Source organism: Myotis daubentonii, chromosome 8 (assembly GCF_963259705.1).
Source record: "Myotis daubentonii chromosome 8, mMyoDau2.1, whole genome shotgun sequence".
Classification (NCBI taxonomy): domain Eukaryota; kingdom Metazoa; phylum Chordata; class Mammalia; order Chiroptera; family Vespertilionidae; genus Myotis; species Myotis daubentonii.
Window position 1 is genome coordinate 49,522,505 of NC_081847.1, and position 21,671 is coordinate 49,544,175.

At 39.1% G+C, this 21,671-nt stretch overlaps 1 protein-coding gene across 11 annotated transcripts in view; it reads left to right on the plus strand.

Annotated features, from left to right (window-relative positions):
• Positions 1-223: 223 nt before the first annotated feature.
• Positions 224-21,671, plus strand: part of CCDC102B (coiled-coil domain containing 102B) — a 150,760-nt gene continuing 129,312 nt past the window's right edge. For all 11 annotated transcript variants that reach the window (XR_009454112.1, XR_009454113.1, XR_009454115.1 and 8 more), the window contains exon 1: positions 224-361. Coding sequence is in view for 5 of the 11 variants with exons in the window: in XM_059706345.1 (XP_059562328.1) it covers positions 291-361 (71 nt within the window). In the remaining 6 variants the exon portion in view is untranslated. The remainder of the gene's footprint in view (positions 362-21,671) is intronic.

Below are 21,671 nucleotides of genomic sequence, written 5' to 3' on the forward strand. Positions count from 1 at the left end.
ACAGTAAACAGACTTACAGATGAAGGGGTGGGTGTTTTCTCCCTTCTGCACTCACAGTACATAGTTTCAAATGGGCTGTATGCAAGGCGTTGGAAAACCATCCTCAGTCAGGGAACACTGAAATGATTTCATTTTGGTTAGCTCACTGTGATCCACAGAGGGTGTTGTGGTATTGGTTTTGATAAAACTTCACAACCAATGGGAATCTTTTTCGAGTTAGTGTGGAGTGGCCTTAAGGCTGGAAATAATCCTGTTGGCCAGGACCCCAGAGCCATACAGATGAGAAAGGGATGCAGGAAATTCTGTTGTTTACACGTGTCTGTAACACTGAGCCGCTAAAGCAGCCCAGCAAGCCCAGAGGGTAAGATGCTTAATAACCTTGTGGTTTTCTATTTAATTTTTATATTTTCCTGCTGGGGCAGAGCATGTGTTGTTCTCGGAACAAAGGGAAGGACAGTTGCTTGTAAGATGCAGAATAAAACTACTGTAGGTCTGGGAAACAGAGGGACTTGGAGTTTCTGCTTAAAGTGGACTTGATTTCTTTCCTCCCTCTTCCATTTTCCCACCGTTGGTATTATGTACCCTGACATCTTATCGTACATTTCCTGTCTAAAAAATAACTGTATACTAAACAAAACTCAGGTAAGAGTTTAAACTCTAAATTTAGACCGTAATAGGACATATTGATATTAAAACCCTGTTTTGTAGTTCCCAGTGGATATGAGTTAGTCAATGTGTTTGAAATAATCTATATTCTTAGAGGGGAAAAATAAATTTGTTATGTAAACCTTCATAATTTATGCTTCATGCACTTAGAGTTATTTTAATTTTGCTAGTCCTCCTGCTGAGCTCCTGTCATTGATAACAGAAAATAATTCAAACTTAGCACCAATATTGATTTCTTTATGTAAGTTACCTGGGTAGTGTGGAGGAAATAGGAACATAGAATAAAAGAATGAAACCCTATACATTCTATAAAGAAAAGGGATATTTAACTATATAGAAAACAATTATAGAATTGAAGGGGAAAGATCTCTGGAAACCATTGGGAAGTATTTGCTGGTGTTTCTTGCAAAAATAAATTATGAAATGACTGTAGAGTCAGTAAGTCTATTACATAGAAATAGAAGGGATATATTCTTAAACATGTAATTAGAAGCATGTAACACATGGCATTGAAATACACATGATATCTCTCTTGATAGTCTTATTTACATCAACACCAGTTTTTCTATTTTCTAAAATCATGTAAATACACTTTTGCTAATATTTTTGTGGGATGGGGTATTGTTATAACTTTGATTAAATGTTTTGCTGTTAATCATTTTATTGTCAAATATCCTCACATATGCATGAAATATTTTTGAATTCTGACTTTTAGCAATACTTTTACAAAAGCATTTGATTAAAGGCTAGTTATGCTAATATGTGTATGATTTTTGTGATTTTGAAATATGATTTAAAATATCTGTGCATCTATTTGAACGATGTGTAAAATGCTTTATGTAAATTATTTTCCTTTTCAAAATGTCAACAAATAATTTTCTTGTGAAATAACAGATTGTGGAATGGTCTCTATTTTCCATTCTTCCTTTGTTTTCATTGGATTCAGTAACTGCTTGGTCACTGGAACAGAGCTCCTTGGTGCCTCATGATGGGCGAGACCTTGACATTTATGAAGGTTTTATCTAATTATTAGAGCCACAAATGTGATGATGATAATTCTTTAAAGTTGAAAATGACCTCAGTCCACTTCTAGTTGGAGAAGTTTCCTATCTCTTATGCTGGTATTACAAGGTCAATTGAAGTCTGCCAAGATGCCACAACCTTCCAAAATTCCCTCTTATGCCACAACCTTCCAAAATTCCCTCTACAGCAAGATTTTAGAGAAACCTTAACGAAAAGTCCAGCTTTCTGTTCTGAGTCATGAGAAGTCAGTGGGACTTGGGTAATTACTGAAAAGAAAAAGACTCTTTTGTTTTGTAAAAGTACTTGGAGCAAAGGGTTTGAGGCATGAATTAATATAAAGCAAGGAAGGGGTGGATCATCCACCTCACTGGAGCACGAAAAAGTATACCTTTATGACTTCGTGCTCAATAGATGGCAGAGTGGACAGAGCTGTGGAGCATCTAAAAATGCAGAGTAGTTTTGCCCTATATACAGTGGGGCAATTGCAAATTTCTGAAGAGATGGAGTCTTTGTTCCCCTTTTCTCCTCCTCCTCCTTCACTATCATCATTATTATCTTCTTCTTCATCACCACCTGCCAACACAGAGTCATGTTTAATACATACAAGATAATTTACATACATATCTGCAATTCTGAAAACTATGCAGTAAAATGATCTTCATTTTACATATTATCTTCCTTTTCATAAAGGAGTCTGAGGTTCAGAAATGTTAGATGATTTATTTAAAGCCACAGATAGAGTAAGTGCTGGAGCCAGGATTCCAAGCAATGTCTTTCTGGCTCCAGAGCTATTTCTATTATGCTGCACTGGTGTTTTAGGAATGTTAGTGTGGCAGAAGTTAATCGGGATGGTTTGGAATGGGAGTCAGAGTAAGTAAGTGCAGGGAGGAGGGGGTTGAAACACAGGCCAAAGATCAACCCCAACATCTGCAAATCCACCCTAATCACAATTCTCTCAGGTGGTCCACTCTCCTGTGGGAGAAGAAAAAAGAAACTGATACTGAAAATAAGCAGTATTTACATGTAAAATTGGCTGATCCCATAATCAGCTCTTATGCTTTTTTTATTTTCTTGAATGTTGCATTCAAAGGATATCTTGAGATTTCTCAGAGGAAATATCATCACCGATTTTCATCAACTATTAGTTTTTCACAAATGAAATGCACGAGGTGACTGAAAATGACCCTGGGAACACTTTGGCTTCCTTTGTTTCTTTTTGATGTGTAATATGAATAAACGCTTAGTGATCACCCCTTCTTAAAATTATGGAAAGGCTTCATTATTATAAAATTATCTCAAATTTTATTTCAATGGGTGAAGAGTATATATAAGATCTATGTTATTAATAGATAGTATGGTATATCCATAGTAAAAAGAATAGCACCTATTTATTAATACTTTTCCCTCAGATATCCAAACTTTAAACATATTAATTTACTTTTTTTCTAAATAGAATAGAACTAGTATCTGGAATAGCATTCATTTCCTTTTTTATTCTTTTTTTTCTCAGTGTTTTCAATTAAACCACCTCATGTTATAATAATTTATTTTTGTGACTATGTAAATATTGGGCATTTATATGATATATAAAATAATATCTACACTGACATTGTAGAAATGTGCTATCTACTCTTTTAGAAGCTTGCCATCATCTAGGTTTTACTGGAGTCATGTCTTTTTGCCATGCACCCAAACGGATGAGGATAGTGAAAATGTAAAGATTCATCTTCAGAAAGTCATCAGGACTAAATCACTAAGGACATTTCTCATTTTAATTACTTTGGTCACTGACCTCATGTCATTTTATTTTAATTAAACAGGTCTAGATTCTAAGATTGTATTTCATAGAGGGCCTTTTGTGTACCAGTGCCTGTCCTCAGTTTCCTGGCCAATTATAGGTGCTCAGTTGTGATTGATTGTGAGTGTGAGACCTTGTAAAAAGGAAAATTGGATGTTTTAGTGGAGGAAGTCAGCCCATCAAAGAGAAGATGGGTTGTGTTTAAGGTCATTCTGTTGAAGTCATAGCTCTGCAGATTAAGGATTATTAATATCAACACTAATAAAAGAGAAAAATGGTAATTGGCGTACGAGCTACCCTTTTCATTGGCTAATCAGGGCTATATGCAAATTAACTGCCAACTAAGATTGGCAGTTAACTGCCAACAAGATGGCGGTTAATTTGCATATGTAGGCACAATGCAGGGAGGCGAAAGGGAAAGCAGGAAGAAGCCCCCTGCCACTGACAGTGATCGGAAACCCAGGGGGGAGTTAAGAGCTGGGGGGCAGGGCAAAGGCGGCCCTGGGGCCGCCTTTGCCCTGCCCCCCAGCCATGATTGGAGAATCAGGCGCCTTTGCCGCCCTGGCCAGTGATAGCAGGAAGTAGGGGTGGAGCCAGCGATGGGAGCTGGGCACGGTTGAAGCTGGCAGTCCCGGGAGCTAGGGGTCCCTTGCCTGGGCCTAAAGCGAAGCCCACGATCGTGGGGCCGCTGCAGCTGCGGGTCCCCGCTGCCCGGGCCGGACGCCTAGGCCAGAGGTGTTAGGCCTGGGCAGGGGCGGAGCCTGCAACCGCAGGGAGCTGGGGGTCCCCTGCCCAGGCCTGACACCTCTGCCGGAGGCCTCAGGCCTGGTCAAGGGGCCAATCCTGTGATTGGAGGGTGATGGGGGTCAACGCCTGAGGGCTCCCAGTATGTGAGAGGGGGCAGGCTGGGCTGAGGGACACTCCCCCCCCACACACACACACCCAGTGCACGAATTTCGTGCACGGGGCCCCTAGTTTTATATATTTAAAAAGTATATGAATGGTTTATATTTAATCATATTTGCTAAGAATTGCTGTTATGTGTAGCAAAGATATGAAGATATTTGATGTTAAACTTCTGAGAGAAGTATTTTTTGGGGGGTAGCTGGAATAAGAGATATCCTTAGTACTCAGTACAAAACATATGACCAGCCCTGGCCAGTGTGGCTCAATTGGTTGGGTGTCATCCCATGTACTGAAACATTGCTGGTTTGATTCCTGGTCAGGGCACATGCCTTGTTTGGGGACTCGATCACTGGTTTGGGGAGAACAGGAGGCAGTCAGTCTATGTCTCATTCTCACATTGATGTTTCTCTTTCTTCCTCTCCCATCCTCTCCCCCAAAATCAATTTTAAAATCTTTTTTAAGAAATCAAACATACGACCATTGCAGAATAAATGGTATCTTATTGTAATGTTTGCTTTTAATTTGTAAAATTAAAACCTAAAAAAAATAGAAGTGAGTCCATTAGTCACTGGCCAGTGAGCATGTTTTTAGGCTGCAGTAACCCTTAAAAATGTCAGGTAAGGTAAAGTGGAAATATTTCAATGAAAAAGAGCCTGAGACAAATTTAGACTTTTTTTATGTGGAAATAATTTTGAGGAGTTTCCCTACAATCTTTTATTTCCTCCTTCAGTGAATTTAGGATTATGAAGGCATATGTTAAAAGTTGAATTTATGATGGTCTCAAGGGATTAAATGGATTTATTATTCAGCATTTATTCATGGATTCCTGTCTTCTTTTTCCTCAGCTTCTGGATGAGATGAAAATATGATTCATAAATGAAGAGTAAGAATTATAATTGTTTGGTGGAATAACACTTGGTATGAAAGGAGAGGAGAGGGACATGTGAAAGTGTCAGACAATCATGGAGTTTGATGTTCTGGAAGATTCTGTCTGTAAGCTCTTCCTAATTAGGAGGTAGAGTAATCACAAGGATTTTCTAAGTGTTCATATATGCTTCTTGAACTTTCTTTGTGGTCATAGTCAATGATGAGACTGAATTGAGCCCAAAATAAGCTCCTTAGGGTCTCTCTCATCATATTGCTGATGCTCCCCCAGTTTCTCTATTCTTTTGTTAATGACAAAGTTTAACTTATAAGACTTATGATTGTGTGCATTGAAAACATTGGCTGTGGCAATTCCATCATGTTACAAATGTATTCTAAAGATGTTGATGCTATGTAAATGTACATCCTATCTTCTAAACTTTTTAAAATTGATGTTTAGAGAGAGAGAAACATCAATGTGAGAGAAAAATATTGATTGGCTGCCTCCTGCATGCTCCCTACTGGGGATTGAGCCCACAACCTGGGCTTGTGCCCTGACTGGGAATCGAACTGACAACTTTTAGTTGCACAGGATGACGCCCAGCCAACTGAGCCCCATGGGCCAGAGTTGTCTTCTAAGCTTTTGATGTGGGACTAAAATAAATTTGATCTAATGGTGCAGACTGATGGGAGAAATTTAAGTATTTATGGGATTAAAGCAGGCTTCTCACAGAAAGCCAGGGCCTAACCCTAGCCAACAGCAAATTTCTGCTTCTGGATCTTACATTAGTATACTCACTTCAGGTGGGCATCATTGTCCACTTGTTGCTCTAAGTTGTATTATGGTGTAGGGTGTTCTCTGAATAAGTTAACAAAAATGGCACATTTCAGAAACCTAGATGTTAACAGAAATAGTATCAGAGGTATAAGTAATACAGAGACCAACTCCCCTTTCTAAGTTTTCAGTCTCTTGAAACCTCTGATTCTCTTGTGCAATGGATACACATGTTTTTTTCACTCTAATCCTCATCATTTCCTACACTGTTTCAAAACATTTGTGGCCAAGTAAGTGTAAATATTTGTCTTTTGTAGATAGAGCTATTCACCGTGTGTGTGTGTGTGTGTGTGTGTGTGTGTGTGTGTGTGTGTGTGTGATTTAGATGTATGGAAGAATCAAGTTCCTGATCACAATCAAAATGGCAGTTAACCTTGCTGAAAATTTTTTCTAGGGTAATCTTAAAAGTTTATCACCATATGATTTTTAAAAGTCACCTTCTTTAGAGGAGCCTGACTCAACTTAGTAAAAATTGTCATACTTGCCCTTTGGAGAAAAAGAATACTTCCAAGTCACTCTTTCTTGCAGGCTTTTTCCTTCAGCAGTGAATGCCTGCTATGTCTCAGACAATGGTCTAGCAATGGAAACAGAGATGTGAACACAACTAAAATGCTCCTTTCATCAGGAATAAATTCTAGCGGGTGAAGCAATACAATCCACCAGTTCTATAGTATCACATATTAAGTAATGATATGTGCTTGAAGAAAGAAAAGGCAAGTTAAGAAGGAATGGAGAATGCGTGTCCTTCTGCTATAATTAGAGAATTCCCCTGTCAGTTTGAAGGAAGTAAGGAGTCTAACATGAGGAATCTTAGGGGAAAAAGTTAGAGGCCGGAGGAATAAATGCTAAGGTCTCAAATGAGGACAGTGTAGTCCCTTTAAGGAATGGCTAGAGGCTGGCAGCTGCAAGGAGTGAGCCAGGCAGAGGCAGGCCTGCTTTGAAGCTAATCCAGCTGCAGTTTTAAGGTAATATATTTCTCAAAATGTTCCCACACCCCAACTGTATGAATCTCAGATTCAGGAATCCTAGATCCTGGGGGAGAGTTTGGAGAAGTAGCCCATTTTCATGTCTTGAGAACCTCATAGGACACAGTCATAAATTTTTCTTTTATTCTAAATCCGATGGAAAGTCATTTAAGTGTTTTGATCCTAGGAGTGACATAATAAGTTGAGTTTTAAAAGGGTTACTCCAACTATGTTATAAAGAATACATTGAAGTAGAGAAAAGGTAGAAGCTGGGAGACCCATTAAAGTACTGTAGTCCAGGCAAAAGATAAGGGGGTTTACACTATGGAGAACAGTATGGAATCGCCTCAAAAAATTTAAAATTGGAACTCCCATTTGACCCAGTCATCCCACTTCTAGGAATGTATCTTAAGAAACCTGAAACACTCATCAGAAAGAATATATATGAACCCCTATGTCCATAGCAGTGCAATTTACAATAGCTAAGACTTGGAAAGAGCCTAAGTGCCCTTTAGTAGATGAGTGAATAAAAAAACTATGGTACATTTACACAATGGAATGCTATGCAGCAATAAAATAGAGAGAACTATTACTGTTTGCAACAGCATGGATGGACCTGGAGAGTATTATGCTGAATGAAATAACAAGTCAGAGGAAAAGTATATGATCTCACTCATATGTGGAATATAATGAATCAAATAAACAAATGATAAAAAATAGACCCAGAGTCATAGAAGCATGAACAGACTATTGAACCTCAGAGGGAAGGCAGGGGAGGAAGAGATCAACCAGTGAATGTCTATGCATATATGCATAACCCATGGACACCCACAATGGGGTGATGAGGGCCTGGGGATGGAAACGAGCTGGAAGAGGTTAATGGGGTAAAAAGGAGGACCTATGTAACACTTTCAACAATAAAGATTAAAAATACAAGATGAGGTGGTTTAAAGTAGATACTAAAGATGAAGCCTGTGAGATTGTGAATGTAGCTCCCCTTGCCCTGCCAGATTTGGCAGAATTCTCCAACAACCATGATGTTCAGTGTGAGAGAAAGAGGACTAAAGGACGATCTTTAGGCTTGATTTGAGAAACTGGAAAAATGAAATAGCCATTTTTTGCAGAGGGAAGACAGTGAGTGGGAGGAGCAGTTTAGATGGGGTTGGGGCAGTGGTCAAGAATTTGCTTTTGGACATGTGAAATTTGAGGTGTCAATTAAATACTAAAGTGGTGGTTAAGTTGGCAGCTGGACACATGAGTCCAAACTAAAGGAAGATCTCAGGCTGGAGAAATAATCAGCAAATAGGCGGCTTTCAAGGCAAAGGACTGGATGTGTTCAGAGGCGTTACCACTGGAGAATAGAGGAGGTGGGATGAGTCAGTGGCTGGAGGCAGAATGAGAAGCAGCAGTCTACAAAGTAGGAAGAGGACCATGAGAGAGGGGTCTCTCAGAAGCCAAATAAATTATTGCTTTTAGAAGGAGGAATAGCCAATTATGGAAAATGCTACTGATTGGTCAAGAAAGACATTAAATTTAGCAATGTAGAAGTCCTCGATTGTTTTTGTAGGCCTCAATATCGATAGATGTAGTTCAAGAGAGAACAGGATGGGGGAAAGTGACTCTTAAAGATATTTATTATAAAAAATGCCAGAGAAATGGGGTGGCCCCAGGTGGGGATTAAGATGATATTTTCAGGTTGAGGGTGTTACATGCAGCATGCCCGTTTGCAGATGGGAATGGTGTAGGAGAGAGCTATACATGATTCAGTAGGAGAGAGAGGACAGTCATGTCCATATATTTTGGTGTGACTGCTGCCTCACCACCTCTTCTGCATTACATGGCCATGTGTCAGGTAATGAACATGTCTTTCTCAGTTATATCTGAATGGAAATGTGTATTTCCACTATCAGTAGAATGCATTTTTCAAGCTTATGTTTGCAAATAATGTTGTTAGTAATCATCTCAATTAGAAGTATAGATAGGAAGCTTCTGTAGAAACAGAACTATTGCCCCAAAACACTGAACATAATTTTAAAAATCAAAACATAGCCCTAGCTGCTTTGGCTCAGTGGATAGAGCATTGAACTGCGGACTAAAGGGTCCTCGGTTCAATTCCCCTCAAGTGCATGTACCTTGGTTGCTGGCTCCCCCCTGGCCTGGGCCTTCTGTCTTTCCCTCTCTCGCTTCCACTTTTCCTAAAAATCTATGGAAAAATATCCACATGCAAGGATTAATGAAAAAAAATCAAAACATAGATTGGAAGAAAACAAAATATTTTGGATATTTTAGAGTAGCGTTGTTCAATAGAAATATTATTCAAGTAACATTCATAATTTAGTGTTACATTAAAATGTTTAAAAATGGATGTGAAATTAATTTTAATAATATATTTTACTTAACCCAATTTATAAAAAACATTATCATTCCAATATGCCATCAACATGAAATTATCAATGAGCAATTTACATTTTCCTTTTCCTTACTTTGCCTAATTTACATTTATAGTACACCTCATTTCAGACTACTCTCATTTCATGAGCTCAATAACTCCATCTGGCCAGTGACTAGCATATTATACAGCATTGACTATAACACTCCAGAATGTAAACAATTATGAAGTATTCTCATAGCAACGATAGATGATCTTCAAGGCTTGCTTATCTCCTTGTAGTAAATGAAGGCATGTGTCTGAGTGACTTCACAAGGAACAGATTTACCCAGGTTTTCTGATTCTGACTCAGAGCTGTCTGGGTCCCACTACACCATTCTGATGTTGTTATAAGGATATAATTATGTTATATTGCTACTGAGAAGTATGAAAAATAGAATGTCTTGTGGAAGTAACTGGTACCAGGATGCTCTCTCCTGGATGTAGTGTAAGAAAGCCTAATTGGTGTCAAACTGGCAATGATGAAACCCAATTCTAGGAATCCACACATTTTCTAGTTTGTTTCATTTTTAATAAATTAAATGAAAGATACAGATATAGGAGAGTGTAGAGAAAAAAGAAGTAAAAATAGAGTTTTGGAGGAAGATTTAAAATTGTGATTTAGTATAGGGATTACTTAGGAAAGAGTTTTTAAAAGAAAATATTTATACAGTTGGGAGAGTAAAGAAACAAAACAAAACCAAATTTTCTGAAATGTATGAGTTGAAGACTCTGCAGTTTTCCTTGCAAGTCTTACATTTTCTATTTTTAGGGACTGGAAAGCTAGATCTTTTGAGAAATATAAACACTAGCTATTCACTTCCTGATATTTTGACATTTTTAATCCAATTCCTTTACTTGTTTCTACTAAGGAAATACAACACTATACCTTACAAGTAAAACAAACAGATGAAAACTGATTACAGATCAATTAGCAATTGTGTTAAGATCTCTGCTTTAAATTGCTTTTCACTTTAGTGTTATTTTCTCTGATGCCGAAGGACAACACCCAGAGATACCAACACTTAAAAAGATGATTGGAGAAGTCGGGGGACTCTGTGTCTAAACAAATTACTAATACATTTTGTCTAACATGAGAAAGTAGGGACAGGGAAAAAGTCTCACTAGCATGTATAGTAACTGGTTGTCAAATCAAATCTAACATGTATATTTTAAAAGATTTCATGTCTTATTTCTTAAGACCCAAAACCTTACAAATGGAATTTTCCAGGTAAATCAAGATTGTGGATCTCATTATTATGTGAAGTAGCTTAAGTATTGCACAGCCACCATATTTGTTTTTCAGGGGGAAGTTATTTTTCTCCAAATAATATGTCTGAAAACTGATTGCTTCTTTTATTTTGCATTCAGGTTACAATAATCAGAATCAAGTATATATTGGTATTATTTTAAACTTAGAAGAGTCCATAGAAATATAACAAGGCTATAAATTTAATAGGCCAGTGACAGAGATAAGAAGTCATCATTTTGTCTAAAATATCAACATATTATTTATCAGCTGCTGTTCTGATAATTTTTGGTGCTATGTATGTATAGGTTGATATTTCTCCTTATGTTACAGAGTCTAAGAATGTTCATTTTTTAATATTTTTATTGATTTCAGAGCAGAAGGGAGAGGGATAGAGAGATAGAAACATCAATGATGAGAATCATTGATTGGCTGCCTCCTGCACGCCACCTACTGAGGAGGATCGAGCTTGCAACCCAGGCACATGCCCTTGGCCAGAATCATACCTGGGACCCTTTAGTATGCAGACAGACGCTCTATCCACTGAGCCAAACAGGCTAGGGCTAAGAATGTTCATTTTTTAACAATTCCATTGTTTCTCTTTTGCTGTTTCTACATTATTTTATTATGTTTTTCCTGAATATTAAAATGTTCTGTAGCAAGAGAAACAAATGATTTAATATCCTTATAGCATTTTAAATAAATATAGTACTATAAATGAGTATACTTTTAATTATATACAAAATCAATTTTACATACTCCTTTTATATTTAGTCTATTACTTTTTGAAAAGTTATGCTGTTCTTATTCAGAAGTTGGTGGCCTTGTGATTTCAAAGTAAATTAATCCCGTATTTTAAGAAAAAACATAATTATGAAACTTGGGTAGGTCCATATTCACTAATAATTTTATTTTCTCAACTTCCTCTGCAATTACATTTTTAAAGGCACATGATTCAAGGACTAAATCTGACCTGCAGTCATCTGGAGTATTCAAGGACTTCAGTGAACTCCTGCAGTATTGTGCTTTGAACATGTTGCCATGGCTGGGTGGAGGCAGCTGGTTTCCTGTTTAAAATATTTTTGAGAACTTTTAGAAAGTTCAGTTCACTCTCAGCCTAGAGTTTTTAAATAAAGGATGAAGAGTTGAACATGTGTAAATATTTATATTTGGGAGATTCATCAGAAATACGTGATCAAACTCCAAATATTGGGTTCATTTGTTTGTGTTGTGGTTTTTGCAATTCTGTTATTTCCAGTTCTTCCAACATGTTCAAAATAAATTGTTTTCATTTTTTCATAACAACATTTTTCTTCCATTTAACAATGAGAAGACATCTAGGTAATTGCTACAAGTGCATCTTTGGAGAAAAATAATTAAGTATCCATTTGAATTTCTGCATTAGAATGAACTTGTAATCACTGTATAAGCTCCATGAGGACAGATCTATACTGTAAATCTGTTTATTCACGGATGCGCCTCCAACCCAGGCAATAGGGTTTCTGGCACATAGAAGAAATCCAGTAAATATTTGTTTATAAATATGCCAGGTTCAAAAGTTAGGGAATGTTTATCCTTATTCTACTTTAGCGACATGAGGAAATTAGCAGACTTCGGTGTATATGCATGTATATATTTTTAGAAAATGAAATATATTGTTTTACATGCATTTGCTGGTTTGTGTGTCTTCCACTTTGTCTTTATTTTACATGACTTGTTGCAATGATTTTAAACTGAATGAAAATAGAAGTAAAGACAAATGGAAATATATATGGTACTTTAAAAGTGTTTAAATTACTATTTTTATTTTTTAAAATATATTTTTATTGACTTTAGAGAGGAAAGGAGAGGGATAGAGAGATAGAAACCTCAATGATGGGAGAGAATCATTGATCGGCTGCCTCCTGCACGCCCCCCACTGGGGATCGAGCCTGCAACCCAGGCATGTGCCCTTGGCTGGAATTGAACCTGGGGCCCTTCAGTCCGCAGGTCGACGCTCTATCCAATGAGCCAAACCAGCTAGGGCTAAATTACTATTTTTATATTAATTAAACAAGGTAGCCATTAGACGGAGGTGGCTCTAATGTTTACAGCCTATCTAAACAACCCCAAATCTAAACCTGTAAATGGCTCAAGGTTATGAAATCTGAAACCTAAGGATAAGCAACCACAAACAGCCAAATAGGCTTTTAGCTACAGCCAATCACTAATTTCCTTGCTTTGCTTCCGCCTTTTCTCTATGGAAGTCTTTCTTGAGACCCTGTGGATGGAGTACTCTTAACCACTTCTGGTTTGGCACTACAGATTTGAATCAATTTTTGCTCAAATAAACTCTTAAAAATTTTAATATGCTTCAGTTTATCTTTTAACACTATATGTGTACCACTACTTGTTTTTGATTATGTGTATTCTAGTTAATATAATAATTATTCAGTCAATTTTAGACGTACAGGAGAAATGCATGAGAATGTTCATCTTTTAATGGAGTGCATTGTGTACAGGGGACACTGGTTTAAAAAAAAGAAAAAAGAAAAAATCTAATATGACCAAAAATGTGGAAAGAGATAGTGAGCAGTGATTTTCAGATGGATTTGATTATTATCTACTAGGGGCCCAGTGCACAAATTCGTGCACCTTGAAAGGAACTATGGGCTGTGAGGCTGCCGTAGGTATAGGGGTGGGTCTCGGCCCATCATCTGTGCCCCTGCCTGGCCCCTCCCGCTGCAGCCCCTGTCCCCTGTCTGCTGGCAGCCCCACTCCTGCCACCGCTGCTCCCACAAGCTGATGGTACTGGCCCTGCTTGCACCCACTGATGACACAGAGCGATTGGGGCCAGTGCCAGCAGTGGGTGCAAGCGGGGCCGGTGCAGTCAGTGGGTGTGAGTGGTGGCTTCTGTCCCAAACACCCCTCAGGAGCAGGGAGAGGTAGAGAAGCCCTCAGAGGTGATCAGGGCCGGCAGCTGCCACTTGCACCCGCTGATGGCACTGAGCAATTGGGACCGGTGCCAGACACTGGCAGTGGGTGCAAGGGGTGGCTCTGGCACTGGCTGCAGGTGTGAGTGGGGCCAGTGCAGTCAGTGGGTGTGAGCAGCAGCTGCTGCCCTGATCTCCCCTCAGGATCAGGGACAGGTGTAGAAGCCCTGAGGGGTGATTGGGGCCGGTAGCTGCCACTTGTACCTGCTGATGGCGCTGAGCAATTGGGGCCGGTGTCGGGTGCTGGCAGTGGGTGTGAGTGGGGCTGGCTCCAGCAGCAGGTGTGAGTGCTGGGCGGGACTGTGGCTCACGGGAGCAAAGCATTTTCAGTAACCACCAGAGGTTCGCCCCAATGACAGCGACTGGTGCCCTGCCTTAGCCTGGTGCTCCCGCTCACTTGCTCCTGTCCTGGCCGATGCCTGCCATGTTCTGTGCACACCCCCTGGTGGTCAGCGCACATCATAGCAACCAGTTGTTTGATTGTTCCAGTTGTTCTGCCGTTTGGTCTATTTTCATATTAGCCTTTTATTATATAGGATATCTCTGTGTTTTCTTAACCAAGGAAGTTATTTGTAAACCTTATTGGAGAACTTTCATAAATGGAAAATCTGCATAAACATACTCAGCAGGTGATTAAGCCCTGTTCAGATGTAGGTATACATCACACATATGACTTCTATCTGATTAAAATGAAAATGCAGCAACAAAAATAACCAAAGTAATTTGTTTTGCACTCTTACAATGTTATTAGGAAAAATTCCCCTGAACTGCCTTAATTTAGAAAACAAAATCTCTATTGATAGTGTGTCTTATTTTGTATTACTTTTGAATGCTTCCTGAGGGCAAGATACTCTGGGTATTAGTAAATTTAGTGATTTCTTTTAGAGAGACATTATTTTGAAGAATTTTCTTAATTAGGAAGACTGAATATAAAGCCACAGAGAGCTTCTGTGGAAACTTTTAAGAAAACAGTGTCCTTGTTGTGTAGATACAAAGCAAACTTTAAGAAAGGGAGTGATTTAGGCAGGTGGGAGGTTTTAAGAGAGAGAGAGTTTTGCAAGGGATAGCCAAGGTGATTAAGTGATTGAAAGGAAGGCTGATGCGTGGTGAGATGGCAGGGATGACAGGTGATGATGGCCTTGGGGTTTCATAAGCATACAGACAGCAATGCCACTGTCATAGGTTGGAAGCAAGCTGAGTTAGGAAGTCAATGGTGGAACTGGAGGAGATGCATACTAAACTGAGTTTGGATTAATTCACTGAGCATGTTCACCCAAATAGAAAAATGATTCAGTCACCAAATGTGGGTACCATTTAAATTATCCATATTGAAAATAAATGTAAGGTTCTCCTACTGATGTTGATGAGGTCAAACTTCCCTGAGGTCTAAGCATAACTATACTTATAGTGTTAACTCTTCATCATTATATGATCATTGCTTAATCTTTTTTGCTGTTGTTAAATTCTCTACTACTGAAAATAAGGGGATTGTAAAAGCTGTAGGTCATGGTTGGATTTACAGGAAGGAAAATCAGCTTCTCATATTTTCAGTACTATAATGGGAAAATCTATTTTAATAATTTTATTTAAAAATCCACATGACAGCAGTATGTTAAATGGTCTTTGTTCTACCCTAGGAAAAGTGTTAAGTTTAAAAAATGTATTTCATGATAAAAATTTAAATGTTAACCAAAGCATTTATTTCAGCAGAAATTTTTTCAGATCCTTTGAGGTTTATAATCATTTAGAAATTGTGGTTCTTTGTGGTCACTGGATTATGGAAGTTATAAAGCAATAGAAAACAGTTTTCATGTGATGGTTTAATTTAAATAATAGAAAAGTATTTTAAAGAACATAATAATGTGTTTGAATTGTTAGGCTCTCTATATGTTGGCATTAAGTATCTTTAGAACATAAGTTATGTATTTCAGATGTTGAGTATTAATTGAGTAGGTTGATGTTTTGACTAAATCAAGAGAATAAAGAACTTGACTAGTGAATATTCAGGAAGTTTTAATTTTTAAAATATGAAACATAAGTATGTTAATTCAAGCTGCTACTTCTATAGTTTTTCATTGAAGAAGTATTTCTTCTGAAGAGTTAACATGTAGGAGTATTCTAACCCAAAGGAAGTTGAATTATTTTGGTAATTCAAGACTAAAATCTCAGCTAGAATGAGAAATGAGATATTTAGGTGTCCAAGTAAAAGAAACTTGGAGATGCTGAAATGGAAAGGGAAGGAAAGGAGAGGAGGCCAGCGGGTAAGACTAGGGGAGATATAATAAGGACTTTGAACTTAATCCTAAGAATGGGAAAGCAATTGAACGGTTTTTAGGAAAGATAATAAAATTGAAAATATAAAAATATATATCTCCAGTTGTTGAGGGCTAAACGGTATCAGAAGGGAGGCCAGTTGGAAATCTATTTCAGTAATCTAAGAGCGAGCTGACCCTACTTGGACTAAGGCAGCTGAGATGGAGAAAAGTGAACTCAGATAAAAACTCAGAGAGTAAAATGAGCAGGACTTGATAAATGATTGGATGTAGGGGCTGATGGAGGATGATTAGTAAGGGAAGTCTTAATTTTGCTTACCCAAGCTGAAAGAATGGTGTTGATTTTTAATAATAGGCAAAAAGTGCAGGGAAGCCAGAGTTAATGTCCTATAGGATGAGAAATATGAAGAGCTCTCCCTAAACTCTCAGCAGCAGCAAAATTCATGCTTTCCATTACCACATAAATGCACACACATACACAAAGATAGTTTTCATTTCCAGCAAGCCTGAGGAGTCCAAATTAATAACATTAATTTGTTATGGCCCAATGGACACATATAAACATAATTGCATGCATATGCATTTTGGCAGTTGTCAACTCTCTTTTAATTGAATGGTAACTTTAGTTCCCTCTAGATTTCTTAATTGAGTGTCTTCTACATTCTAGTCACTGTGTGAGGACAAGGATAAATAAGATGCAACTTCTGCCCCCGAGCTCATAGACTGGTGGTAGAAACAAATATATTACAACTATCATGTTGTGTCATAAATCCAGAATAAAGTAGTTAACCAAAGCATGGAGCCACAGATGAAGGAGGAACAAACTGATCAGGAAGAAGAGTGTAGATAAATCATTTCTCAAGCTCATTCACCCTCCATTCCCATTACACATGCGTACACACACACACACACACACACACACACACACACACGCAAGCAAATTGAACTCCATTTTGGTTTTAACTAGTCTCTGCACCCAAAATGAAATCCACTGGACTCTGAAAAAAATAAATAAGAATTCCAGAAAATTGTAAAAAAAAATAGTTTCTGCATCAACATATTTTATAGGTATAAGATATATGTCTTTTTATCTAGACTGTGTAGCTTACTATAAGTGTAAGCTCAGAGTTGATGACAAGACTGGAGCAGAATTGAGTGAGTCAACTTCTGCTGATATGGTCTCTGAAGTGTGTATCCTCTTTGGACAAGAACCAAGGAAAATCAGTTTGAGTTGTTTACTTCAATCTGTCATTTCATTTTCCCATAGCTTCAGATAATTTGGACATTGGATTGTTTATATTCCTATCTCTTGTTCTTTGTTTTATATTTGAGTGCTTTGCTTTCTAAATTTTATAAGTCTCACTTTCCCTTGAATTTATTTGAGCAGATATTTCACTGTCCAATGGAGGGATAGAAAATAGAATGAATTGTTCTATAAGCTGATTCTTAGGATAACATCCTCTACCTTCGCTGAAGATTTGGTGCTAGTAATTAGAAATGTGTGCACATTGGTTTCATAATGTGTATTTTTTTCATAATGTGCATTTTAATTTCAGCTACAAATTCCTGATGTACAGAAAGGAAATTTCATGTAGTAAAAAGAATCATAAAATAGTAGCTACCATTTATTGAATGTCTATATTGTGCCTGGATATCTATATCTATCTCTATCTCTATCTATCTATCTATCTATCTATCTATCTATCTATCTATCTATCTATCTATCTCTACATATATATCCCATGTTCAAAGCCTGTTAAATCACATTGTTTACCCATATCTTAAGAAAAAAATCACTTCTACTGTCGTGGTAAACCTCCTGCTTCCCTATTTATAGTGGTCTGGCCCTCTAGCAACTTCAGCGCAAAATTATAGCTAATTTGCCTACAAACGTCGGTGGTCATAATAATCTGGCCACTCAGTATATATAATCAACACTAATAAAAGAGAAAAATGGTAATTGGCGTACGAGCTACCCTTTTCATTGGCTAATCAGGGCTATATGCAAATTAACTGCCAACTGAGATGGCAGTTAACTGCCAACAAGATGGCGGTTAATTTGCATATGTAGGCACAATGCAGGGAGGCCAAAGGGAAAGCAGGAAGAAGCCCCCTGCCACTGACAGTGATCGGAAACCCAGGGGGGAGCCATGATCGGAGAATCAGGTGCCTTTTCCGCCCTGGCCAGTGATAGCAGGAAGTAGGGGTGGAGCCAGTGATGGGAGCTGGGCACGGTCGAAGCTGGCAGTCCCAGGAGCTAGGGGTCCCTTGCCTGGGCCTAAAGCGAAGCCCACGATCGTGGGGCCGCTGCAGCTGCGGGTTCCCGCTGCCCGGGCCGAACGCCTAGGCCAGAGGCATCAGGCCTGGGCAAGGGGCCGATCCTGCGATTGGAGGGTGATGGGGGTCAACGCCTGAGGGCTCCCAGTATGTGAGAGGGGGCAGGCTGGGCTGAGGGACACTCCCCCCCACACACACACCCAGTGCACGGGGATCAGCGGAGCCGCGAGGCCTCCCGGCACCGGCATCAGTGTGACAGGGGGCAGTGCCCAAACCCCCTGAACCCCCTGATCACCCTGCGGCTCTGTGTGCGACAGGGGGCGGGGCCACAACCTCCCTATCCGCCCTGCTCTGTTCAGGACAGGGGAAGGCGCCCCAACCCCCTGATCAGCCCTGCTCTGTGCCTGATAGGGGGGAGCTCCCCAACCCCCTGATCGCTCTGCGGCTCTGTGTGTGACAGGGTGCAGTGCCCCAACCCCCTGATCGGCCCTGCTCTGTGTGTGACAGGGTGTGGTGCTCCAACCCCCTCCCCCCCCGCCCCCCCCCCAACGGGTCCTGCTCTGTGTGTGACGGGGTAAGGCCATAACCTCCCCTTCGGCCCTGCCCTGAGTGTGGGAGTGGCGGCGCCCCAACCCCTCTGATGGGCTCTGCTCTGTGAGTGACAGGGGGCAGCGCCCCAACCCCCTGATTGGCCCTGCTCTGTGCGTGACAGGGGGTTGCGCCGCAACCTCCCCATCGACCCTGCCTTGAGTGTGACAGGGGGCGGTGCCCCAACCCCCCAATCGGCCCTACCCTGAGCGTGACTGAGGGTGGCATCGCAACCTCCTGATCCTCCCTGCTCTGTGCATGACATGGGGCGGTGCCCCAACTCCCCAAATGGCCCTGCTCTGAGCCCGACCAGGGGCTGCACCTAGGGATTGGGCCTGCCCTCTGCCACCCGGCAGCAGGTCTAAGCCAGCAGGTCGTTATCTCCCGAGGGGTCCCAGACTGGGAGAGGGCACAGGCCGGGCTGAGGGACCCCCCACCTCCCTCCCCGAGTGCACAAATTTTTGTGCACCGGGCCTCTAGTATAATATAATATAATATAATATAGTATAGTATAGTATAGTATAGTATAGTATAGTATAGTATAGTATAGTATAATATAATATAATGGCATTGCATTCTTAAAGCTAACTTATGAGGTAGGTGTTATCACTCTGGGTTTATTGTTAAAACTGTGTCTGGGAAAAGTTAGCTTCTCTAAGGTCTCACACCTTGGAAGGTAAATCAAATCCCTTTCACTACACCCTTTTCCTCTTTTCTTTTCACTTTTCGGATTAACAAAAAAAATTGCAACTTTTTAAGATCAGTAATAATGGCTAAAAGCAGCAGTAAATAGAAAAAAATTAGTTTGTCTGACATTAATGTATAACAAAATGAGAAAGAAAATGTTTTTGCATTCGAGTTAACTTCTGGTATGATTAACAAGATGTGTTGCCTGCTCTGTTGTTTTATATTTTGAGAGAGAAAAAAGCTGTGAGTTGTATTCAAGCCAGAACAGTCCCAAGGTAATCAGAGCAATTACTCCTTTGCTGCTTAGGAAAAATAATGTTATTTTCCATTTATTTTACTGGTAGGTGATATCTGCTGTTATAAAACATTACATTGTTTTTCTATTTTTTATTTCAGTTTATTATTACTTTTTTGAAATGCTTTATTGACATGATTATATTTGTCTGAGAATTCTTTTGACTTGTAATGGTACAAATAATCTGAAAGCATAAAAGACATTTTAATATAGGTTTGTTTTCTGGATTTTATGCAACAGAACTCAGTGGGAGATGTGGGACTCTGAGGTCAGATCTTTCATGCTGCCAAAGATTGTTTGAAATTTAAAAGCAGATCTGGCTTTCATAAGCATAATGAACAAGCGGAACTCAACATTTGAATTTAGTTCTCTTCCAAAATATTACTTACTTTCTTTTTCACATTTTCCATTTTAATTTTAGCATTTGAATAACAAACTAATTATCTTGATTCTGTTCTTATGTGTCCCAATTTTTTTTTTTTGAAAATGGAAAAATGTTGAAAGGAGATGAGGGAAATGGTTGGGTTTGTTTTTCCCCTCATGTCCAATTATCTTTGTTTTGCCAATGCTCATTATTTTGAAGCATGCTCAGAGATTTTTTGGTTATGTCGTTAAATTAAACATTTTTATAAATGCAAGAAAGATAACTGCATGTTTTCAAGCAAATGGTCATGTGTGCATATGCATGTGTGTGTGTGTGTGTGTGTGTGTGTGTGTGTGTATAGAAACAAACAAGACAATTGATTACTTTTCATAAGACTTGTTAAGGGCTTTACATGTCATTTGTTTGTTGAGACTTCATTTCCATTAAGAGAGGAATAGTTGATCATGAAATTCTGATAATGTGAGCATAATTGTTTTCTTGAGCACTAATTTCATAAGGAAATATCTGAAGAATTGAATCTGGGTAGTTGGGTAACTAAAGTAGCAATCAACAATAGTAAATTATGATATATACCATACATTTCCCTACATTAAAGAGACATGATTAGAGGATAAAGAGGAAGCTAAAATTTAATATATATATAATCAAATTTTATTGGAATTAAACACAGTAAATTTACTGGACATTTTTGTATTTCATGCCCACTTAAAATCTACATACTAGACCACACTGTTTCACTATAAGTAACTGGGAAACCTGGAGTTCAGACGAGGGGCTGTCTTTTCACTGGACAGTCCTCCTTTCAAGCAGAGTTGATTGAACTGCAATTTGCTGAGAACTATGAGCTGTATTGAGGATGTATGACTATAGTCCACGTTATTCTCCCCCTTGAGTGGTTGAAAAGTTCTTAGTCACATGTTAATACTTTGTTCTCAGCCCCCAAGCAGAGGGGCTTTCCCCCATCCTCTCTGACCCCTGCGTTCTGTACTTCCATTAGAGCACACTTCGCTATATTGTGATAGCATTCTCTGTATCACACCTGATCTTTTGCTTGATCTGGGGGGATGCACTGTTTGTAAGGACTGCACCTAGCAAACTGGCTGCTTTCTGATTATCTAAGTGATGGGGTCCCTTGCCCATGGCTTCTGGAAAGGGAACAAATGATGATTAGTTATGAATAATGCTCGCTATTCTGTTTGGAAATATTTTCTAAATGCAAGGTAATGAGAGATTTCTCTTAGTTAATTTCTAGGAGCTCCATTGTTTTGTCTCACACCCTATTTGGAAGTGAGCTTTTTAGATGGTGTGATGCAGCAATAATTCCATGTGGATATATGGTTGAGCCAGCATCTTTGTTAAAAAAGGGAAAAATAATTCTCCATACTGACCTGTCATAATCAGGGAGCACAGAGGTGTGGGTCTGTGTTTGGACTCAATTTTCTTCCATTAGTCTATGGTCT